The sequence below is a fragment of the Palaemon carinicauda genome, chromosome 13 (assembly GCF_036898095.1).
Source record: "Palaemon carinicauda isolate YSFRI2023 chromosome 13, ASM3689809v2, whole genome shotgun sequence".
NCBI lineage: Eukaryota > Metazoa > Arthropoda > Malacostraca > Decapoda > Palaemonidae > Palaemon > Palaemon carinicauda.
Window position 1 is genome coordinate 17,440,034 of NC_090737.1, and position 10,000 is coordinate 17,450,033.

General features: G+C 33.9%; 1 protein-coding gene across 2 annotated transcripts in view; it reads left to right on the forward strand.

Annotated features, from left to right (window-relative positions):
- The window catches only part of LOC137651896 (uncharacterized), a 10,238-nt gene extending 5,416 nt beyond the window's left edge, over positions 1–4,822 (forward strand). For both annotated transcript variants that reach the window (XM_068385098.1, XM_068385099.1), the window contains exons 4-5: positions 3,272–3,403; positions 3,846–4,822. In XM_068385098.1, coding sequence (XP_068241199.1) covers positions 3,272–3,403; positions 3,846–4,379 — 666 coding nt within the window. In that variant the 3' untranslated portion in view covers positions 4,380–4,822. The remainder of the gene's footprint in view (positions 1–3,271; positions 3,404–3,845) is intronic.
- The last annotated feature ends 5,178 nt before the right edge of the window (positions 4,823–10,000 follow it).

A 10,000-nucleotide genomic window follows, 5' to 3' on the forward strand; every position in this document is an offset into this window, starting at 1 on the left:
TTATTTATAAGTTTATATTTGTTAAGAAAAATAGATAGATATTTATATGATTAAATAGATAGGTTGATAGATATGCTGAACATACGAACATACAAGGAGGTTCAAAAAACATATACGATAGTATGTATATCATACGCTATATTCTAAGGTTAGACATATGAAAAATATATAGATGATTATATGATTGGATGTATATTTAGATAAATATGCTGAGCATACGAATATACAGTACATGGAGGTTCAACAAACATAAATAATATGTTTTATACACTGTCTATTTCATCATACTTTTTTTTCCTTCAATGGTGTGCTATTGTTATTGTTAGTTATCGTTATCGAATTTATTTAGAATACTCTATCTCAAATTAGAGTTTTTGGAATTTTGTAGAATTTTCTAAAGCTTAACGTTTTTTTTCGAAAATAATAATGAAAAAATATTAATTACAAGGCTTGGCGTTTTTCGAAAATAATAATTAGTAAAATGTGAAGTGCTATATATTTTAAATGCTTACCATTTATAGTTTTTACCATTGTCATTTTCATCCATAAATACATATCTCGGATCCAGGCGATTAAATATAATTTCTTTTGACAGAATAAATTTTCAATACATTTGTCCCTTCAAGAGTGAATGTTCATTTTTGTTTAGAATTGATCCGAAGTGTCCAGGTTTCTATGGAATCCCTTCTATATAATAAAGAGCAAGTGGGTATATATAAAATTATATATATATATATATATATATATATATATATATATATATATAATATATATATATATATATATATATATATATATATATAGTGTATATATATGTATATGTATACATATATATGTATATATATATATATATATATATATATATATATATATATATATATATATATATATACATAAATATCTATCTATCTATCGATCTATCTATATATATATATGTATGTATCTATCTATCTATCTATCTATCTATCTATCTATATATATATATATATATATATATATATATATATATATATATATATATATATATATATATATATCTTTACTATCACGCTTGTTCTACCTGTCCCTCGGGTAAGGGGGAGATGGAGTATGGAGTAGTCCTACCCTAGAGGGTGGTGTGTGTGCGCGTACATCAAAATATTTAGCCGTCATTTTGACGGGTGGCTTACACTAGTGTAAAATCGAAAGAGAACAGTTGTTTCTTAATGCTTTCAAGTGAAAGGGATTGTAAGTGAAATAACAAGACTTAAATTTTTTTTTTTTTTTTTTTTTTTAATGAAAGCTCAATTTCCTTGCCATCATGTCCCTCCAGTCTTTTCTTCAGCCTTTCCATTTAACTTTCACTGGAAAGTGAGTGACCACAGTAAACTCCCGTGGTCCTTCGTGGCCCATTTCTTAAAACCCAATTTTTTTTTCCTTCCAGTCCATATAGCTCTGGAACGTTACCCGTCTGTCAGCAGGCACTCGGTGGGGGAAGGGGGGCGGGGGAGGGATTTCACACGAGACTCACCACAAGAACTATGTGCCTCCTTTGCATGGCCCATTTCCCCGAAAAAACTTTAAAACTTTCTCCGTGATTGATAGTGCCTACACCTTTGTGGCTAATGAGGGGGTCTAACCTACCGCCTATGTGCGGTTCTTGTGACGGCAGGATGTTACCTTATTTCATAAAGACGTGGCGGTGAGACGTATGGAAATATGGATTTAAATCAATTAGTAAAAGAAGACGAACCAAGTTAAGGAAGTGGTACTCGGGTCACGCTTCCGTAAAGAAGGCGCTGCCGCTCAACGGCCTTGATACTGTAGAAGTCTTAGTTCTGATTTGTTATTCGTTCATTTTATATAGATTGTTATGTTACTAGTGTACGAGATCCGTCAAAAATGATGGCTAAATATTTTGATAGATATGTACACACACACACACGCACCCCCTCTCACCCAGGTATGACTACTCCCTCTCCCCCTACCAGATTGACGTGGAGAGAACAAGTGTACGTCTGAACGTGACCGGATATATATATATATATATATATATATATATATATATATATATATATATATATATATATATATATATATATATATATATATATATACATATATACACACACACACATATATATACATATATATATATATATATATATATATATATATATATATATATATATATATATCCAGACGGTTATTCTTTACTAATAGGGCATATAAACCGTTTAGACTCAGGATAGTTCTTAAGATTCTAATACCACTGTCACCTTAGAATTATGAATATGATTCTCAATGATAAGATAAATTTAAATGACCATTTATTGGTTTAAAGGTTTAAAGGTTACTCATGAATGGTAGAGGCAAGAGATAGCAACAATGCCCCTGCAGGACAATTCCATAGCGACTAACCCTATATACATATGATTAGAGCCTAAGTCACCTCTCTACAAAAGCTAGGACTAGGGATGGCCGGGCAATGACTGCTGATAAGTCAACAGGTAGACCTATAGGTTTCCCAAACCATCCCCATCCTTAGCTCACAAGGATGGTGAGGTTGCACACTCTACAAGAAACTATCGAGTTTGAGTGAGACTCGAACTCCAGTCTGGTATATCGCCAGGTAGGAACGTTTCCGATAGGTCACCACAACCCCCCAAAACAGATGAAAAATTGAATTTTGATACGTTAGCTACCACAATCCCCAAAACAGATGAAAAATTGAATTTTGATACGTTAGCTACCACAATCCCCAAACCAGATAAAGAATTGTATTCTAATACGTTAGCTACCACAATCCCCAAACCAGATAAAGAATTGTATTCTAATACGTTAGCTACCACAATCCCCAAACCAGATAAAGAATTGTATTCTAATACGTTAGCTACCACAATCCCCAAACCAGATAAAAAATTGAATTTTGATACGTTAGCTACCACAATCCCCAAACCAGATAAAGAATTGTATTCTAATACGTTAGCTACCACAATCCCCAAACCAGATAAAGAATTGTATTCTAATACGTTAGCTACCACAATCCCCAAACCAGATAAAGAATTGTATTCTAATACGTTAGCTACCACAATCCCCAAACCAGATAAAGAATTGTATTCTAATACGTTAGCTACCACAATCCCCAAACCAGATAAAGAATTGTATTCTAATACGTTAGCTACCACAATCCCCAAAACAGATAAAAAATTGTATTTTAATACGTCAGCTCCCACAATCCCTTAAACAGATTAAAAATTGAATTTTGATACGTGAATTCTATCTTCAACAGATGATGAACACACAGATTCTCACTAAATTGAGCGAAGCCTGCGGATGTGTCATCGTCCATCACAGAGGTCACGAAGAACTTGCGAATCTTGGTGGGAAAGTCAGAAGATGCTCACCGAATATGGGGTTCCAGGTCAGAGAGAAAGTCCTTATCGTTACTATCATCTTCCTCATCATGATCATCATTAGTATCATTATCATTATAGTTATTATTATTCTTGGTTTATCATCATTATCATTTTTAGTATCATTATCGTTATAGTCTTTGTAAAATTAATCATGATTAACTTTGAAGGTACTAACAACTACGTGGAATTGTTAAATTTCAATGAAGTTGACGATAAAAGAATGCCGTTATCTGAGCAAACTCTAATTCTAGGCATTAATCATCTTGAGGTCTATATTATCATTATCGTTATTAGTATCATTGTCATTATAGCTATTGTTATAACTATAATGATCAGCCTTAATAAATATATTGATAAATATACTAAATTGTTAAATTTCTATGAAGATAACAATGAAAAAATGCAGTTATCGAAAGTCTGGCTCATGTAAACAAACTCCAATTCCAGGTCTTAATCATCATGAGAACCATCAGCTTCAATAGCATACAGGAAGGTATCATCTTCGTTTTGTCTGCTAAAATAAAATCTTCATCTACTCCTGAACTAATGTGTAACTCTACGTTTGCTGCTGAAAAACCTATAACCAACGAGGAAACAGAAAAAGGCAGTTTCAAAAGTGCAAATGCATTCCCTACACAAGAACAGACCAAACAGACTTTTCCGAACTCGTCATACTGGCAAGTAATGCAGCTCAGAGATCGCCAAGCAGATCCCCAAAGACTTCTGAACTCATTAAACCTTACAGTGGCAACGCAGTGCAAAGTGCAGACTAGAATAACCGAGTTCGTTTCATCACAGGATCTGCAGGGTAATGCTCAGTGTATTCTTTCTGGAAGGGCAATGAAATCTAAGCTGGCTTGCACAGCTCTCTGGTTGCGGCATCTGCAGATACAGTCGACTGGTCGTCTGATCCAACGGGTTAGAGAAAGGTCTTTCACGAAGAAATCAACAGAGTATTGGCGTTTACCGGCTAGGGTATAATTTCCCCTTTTTCTCATAATAATTATGAACAATATTCACGTTTTATCACCTAATCGAACTTTCGTGCAATTTCATTTCTTTATGTAGATATCCTCTGTATATAAACCATGTATTTTTTTGTGTAGTACTAGTGTATACGGTTAAATCATGAAACATCTCTGTAAATAATATATGATAGTTTTGTATTTCTATGATTCCTTATTTAACATCTACGTCCTCTCTCTTGGTAAGGTCAAAATACCCTTTTTAAGCATTGATTCTCTAGCTGGTACCATGACACTCATAGAAAATTTTACCGTTACTGAGTAAACAAAGTACACAAATGATTGCATCGTCCATCTAGTACCATGGCAATTGGAGTGAGAACAAGAACAGTTGACTGCTTAGGATAAAAACTATATCGGAAAGCATACAGCCAACTTGTGCTTGTGTCTCTTCAAACTGTGCTGGCTAATTATTCTAGTTTTTATTTCCTGTCTATTACAAAGATGTGTAGTAAGCTGGAATGTCATAGAGTTCATTAAGTCAGAAAAAAAATTATTAGATACTGTTGATATCTTCTTGACTTGCTATAAACAGATATAAAACACTGGACCCTCATCTAAATTGTAAATCTACTGAGTCTAAAAAGAATACCTTTAATACAATTATGTGCATGTATGTATGTTTGTATGTATGTATGTTGCATAATCCCAAGAACCCGAAAGTATGTCTGTTAACAGGTCGTGACTCCCAACGACCTTTGAATATATGGGACGGACTTTATAGACTTTAATTTCGACTTCGACTTTGTCTTTTTTTTTTTTATTTCTTTTTTTAGAACGGAATCCATTAACTAAACTCTATTCAAGAGATTACCTGATCAGAAACTTGGAGAATTGGGAATATAGCATAATGTATTCTTAAAGATATGAGAAAAAAAAGGTGACCATAGTTTTATAATATAGCAGAACAATTGAAAAGGACACAAATGGGAACGCTTATACTGAGCTTAAGGTAATCCATTACAATTTTGTATCTTTTTATGGAAGATATATGATTTTTTTTAATCAATTAACTGTTATTTACTGAAAATTCATTAGAGGCCTCCTTGGAAATGCTATTTTGTTAAAATATTAACAAATATTCCTGAACTAGTTTTCTACGCGGAAGACTACTTTTCGCCGATAGGTCCTAAGGAAAAGCAAAGCGTAGTGATACAAGTTTCTATTCAAAGTGGCGCCAAAACAACAGGTATTCACTTTCATCCTCCCAATAACTGTGAGTATCTGAGATTTATATTCAAATATAGTGTTAAATTAGTTAATAAGTGTTCTGAAATGCTATATATAGTTTTTAAAACCATCGTGCGAAGTAATATAAAGATATATCAATGAATCACGTTAACACAGACTCGTAAGGAATGGACGTGTAGAAGGTCTTGTAGAGGTGATTGTAGCTTATAACTACTAAAGTCGTATTTTCAATATTTAGATACACCCTCTGCTCTCTTACACACTATAAATACAAACAAAATTAATATACAAGAATTACAGTAAATGCATCATACACTAGCTAAAAACCTGCGTTAAGATACTTTGATTAAAGTTTTCACGTACGATAGGACTAGTTGTGTGGTAAGATCATTGTAACAGAGGAGATTATTAAATCTAGTAGGCCGTAGGCTAATATTAGAATATTAACAGCAAGGAGGATATATTATGTATCAAAGGCTAGCTAGAATTAAAATACTAGCCTATCAGTTTAAATAAGTCTAGAGATTAACTTTGATCTACATCTATCGTACTTGTAAACAGTAATCAAAGTATAACGGATATGCATGACTGGTTATCCACGTCATTTGACGTTCTCAAGTTTTCAAATTTGCACGCTTTCATAGTTCACTGTAGGCGTATGCAGGGTGGCTAGATATTGAAAATTGAAATGGGGGACACCTAAATTGGAGAGGTCGTTAAACATTAGACAAGCAAGTTATGGTAAGATACGCGCACAGTGACACAACGCGGAGTCCTTCTCAGCTAGGTCCAGATTGTCCTGGACTTACTTCATCTACTTTTCTTTGTTTCAAAAGCGCGTTTATTGTAGATTTGGTTACAACCCGTTATTTATTACATGTGTCAAAGCATTGCAATATTGAAGGATATTATTTTATTACTTCTTGTGGACGGCAGCTATCTTGAATATAGTAAAATGCAGCAAATGCTCAACATCAACATTTTCCTCTTAGGTTTGCCTCTGAACCTAGAAAATGTAGGCCTACGAAGTCATGAAAACTCACATATGTCTTAAAGCCAGGTTACACTTATTCATCGCTCTGACTATTATGATAATTATGTTTAGGACATAAAATATCAACAGGGTTTCTAAAATGGGAAATTTTATAGATATAAATGATAACTCTAAGACTAGAGTATATAATTCTGAATGATCCTAATGGAAATAATACAGTGATATAACAACCATTAATTTTTCATATTCTCAATTTTGTTCCATTAATGTAGGATTTACTCTCCTTTAAGTTTCTTCTGTTTATTTTCATGATCATTCTTCATACTCCACAAACCCATTATTCTCTTCCTTATCAATTAGTAACAAACTCTTATATCCAACATTAGCTAAAGCATTTTCATGTAAATCCCCGATAACCGTTTTCATGGAGGTCCTTAACCCTTTTCGAATCTATGGATTCTCCAACCCACCTGCACAATTATAAGTAACAGATTTCTCCCATTTTCTGATGTTATTTGTCTTTTGAAATAAGGATTTTTCGATGGAATCTTCTATGTAAATAATGGCTCCCGAAGTGTCGTAGGATACACATATGTTTTGTCTTTATTAAAGCGAACAAGATACTTCAGGACATTGGTGTCGTTAATCGAGTGGCAATTTGAATTCTCTGCGTGTATGTAGTTCGTTGGGTCAGGCGTAAACTTTCTTAATACTTTTCAAATCGATTTTATCTATGGATAAAATGTATATCGTTGTCTGAAGTACGATAATATGAAGCTAGTTTTACGATTTACGAAATATGATTTAATGTTACCCTGCTAGGAGTGAAGCTACTGTATGTCTTAAGGATACGGCACGGTGGTATATAAGTAGGTATGGTTCCTTGGTTGAGTTAGTTGGTGTTCTTGTGTTTGTTTCCCTTTTAAAATGTGGGTTTTCAGCCAGCTTCTGAAATTTTACACCCGGTCTGTTCCAACCAAATATAAAGGCTCTGAATTCTCAACCGTTTTAAAATGAAAAAAAGGAAATAAATAAACTAAGACTATTCGCACGAGCAACCAAAGAGGTACACGGTAGGGGCAGGATCCACTTAGACTGCGGTAGGGTATCCTTTGTGGCCTGCAACTTCAGTGCAGGTCGCTCGAATACATACGTCCTATGGAGATGAGAGGATACCCTGGTAGGTAGGACTCCTACCCACCAGGGTGTCCTCTCATCTTCATATTAATTTTCAATGTTTTCAGTCATTCATGATAAATCTGTCTAATTTGTAAACAGTCGCAAGTAGCTCTGTTAATTATGTTACCTACAATGTCTTTTTGTATTTTCTAATATTTTGTACCGCAGATCTAATCGGAAGGAACTAGTTTAATAGATTTATTTTGCCATGTATACCTCTAATCAATATAGCAGTTCCAATGTCTTTTGTACTTTATCCAATAGTATCTTCTACAGCAAATCTAGCTGGAAGCAACTAGAATATCAGATTCATTTTGCCAACAAGTGCATTAATAATCAATACAGTTCCGTCTGAGTTTAATAATGGGAAGTGTAACTACCCGAATTAATAGTTTCTGCGTGATAATATCCTGAAAGGGATTATAACTTTAATAATATCTTTAAGTATACCTGTTTAATGACGGCAATAAATGTGCCGACGGGTCAATTTAAACCACATGGCACGTGACCAGCTCTCCGTGTTCTGAAGATCTCAGTCGCACAGTTACGTTCGTAAATGGACATGTTATCTTTCAAATTATCGTAAGTGGCTTACTTGTAACTTCAGACTCTGATAAGTTTTTTATTTGGAAAAAAAGTTAAAAGGGAAAACTAAAATGATAAAGCGGCTTTATTAATTATGTATGGTTTCAATTGTCAAATACTCATTGAGAAACACTAGGCCTAGTCTTATTGATCTGAAAATTTTATTGTAGGCATGAGCCTACTTGACTCACATATGATAACTATTGACGATAATATATTGTTATTTGATGTAATCATAAAGGATAAAAGGAATAAAACACGATAATTCACTTTTGCAATGATCAGGTTATCTTGCTCGCGAGTAGTGAGTGCATCGGGACCGTCCTTTCCTAGACCGATTCTCGAGGCTCGCGTATCCGATGAAATGCTTCGTGCCCGACTTAAATGGGATTTACGACTAATTTCGATGAGAGAGGATATTATTGCTGTTGATTTTTATCATTACTTTCCGTATAGCTACTGAAGTTTCTGTCTTTCAGCTCTAGAATTTTTTGTGATGTTGCCCATGATGCTCCATCATCCCAACGTCAGCTAAGCGAGTAGACTTAATATTAAATGTCACGTATGTCAACTGACAAGTTGCAGTATTGTTTCACGGCTTCTCAGGCATGCAAACCTTTCAGAGTCAAGGCGGCAAATTTTCTCGTGTTGTTTATGTTGGTGAAGATTGCGTGTGATTGGTCGTCCTGGTTTTATTCGTAATATTTCATAATGGTTTTTTTTTATTTCATGGCATAATATAATAAATGGCGAAGTTATTATCAGTGCAGATTTTTTATTTGTTTATTTTATATTGGATATATTTCTTATATATGTATTGATATGCTCTTATAATTCACAGAGTTTATAAAGAATATAAATCACTACTTTTACTCGTAAACGATAATTAAAGTACAGTGTCGTCACTTATGAACGTGGTCGTACTACGATACGTTGCAAACGTTTTCCTAATATAGGCTACTTTGCCTCTTCAACATTGCAATATCTCCTAATCCCTGAGCATTTCTTGTGACCAACTCATTATTTTATAGATTAAGTCAGAAAAGTTTGATAAGGGGAAAACACGAATTTTAAGAGTAAAAACATCAGAAAAGTAAGTAATGATGCCTTTTATTGAAGCTAATCATCAGTATTAGAAAATTATTTTTTAAAAAGCTGCTGTCATTGAAATTGTGATTTCAGAAATTTCTGCCTTACGCAACAACTTGATTTGGCAAAGTTAATGAAGAATCCCGTCTCTTAAATGAATGTCATAACATCAATAATCTATAACAGGTTGTGGTGACCTACTGGAAACGTACCTTATTGGCGATCGCCAGACTAGGGTTCGAATCCCGTTCCAGCTCTATAGTTTTTTAATTATCCTTGTGAGCTAAGGATGGTGTGTTTGGGGGAGCCTAAGGTCTATATGCTGAGTCATCAGCAGCCGTTGCCTGTTCCTAGCTTGGGTCGCATTCAACAATTGGGCTTATGATTAGCTAACAACGTATTTGCTGTGGACAGGAATATATTTTGGTTAAATTTGGGATTTTTAATTCTATGGCTGAGTTCTAACTCTTTTATTTTAGAATATTGGGATCTGCTGTATATATTTTTGTAATACATATTATCTTTATTTTACATATAAT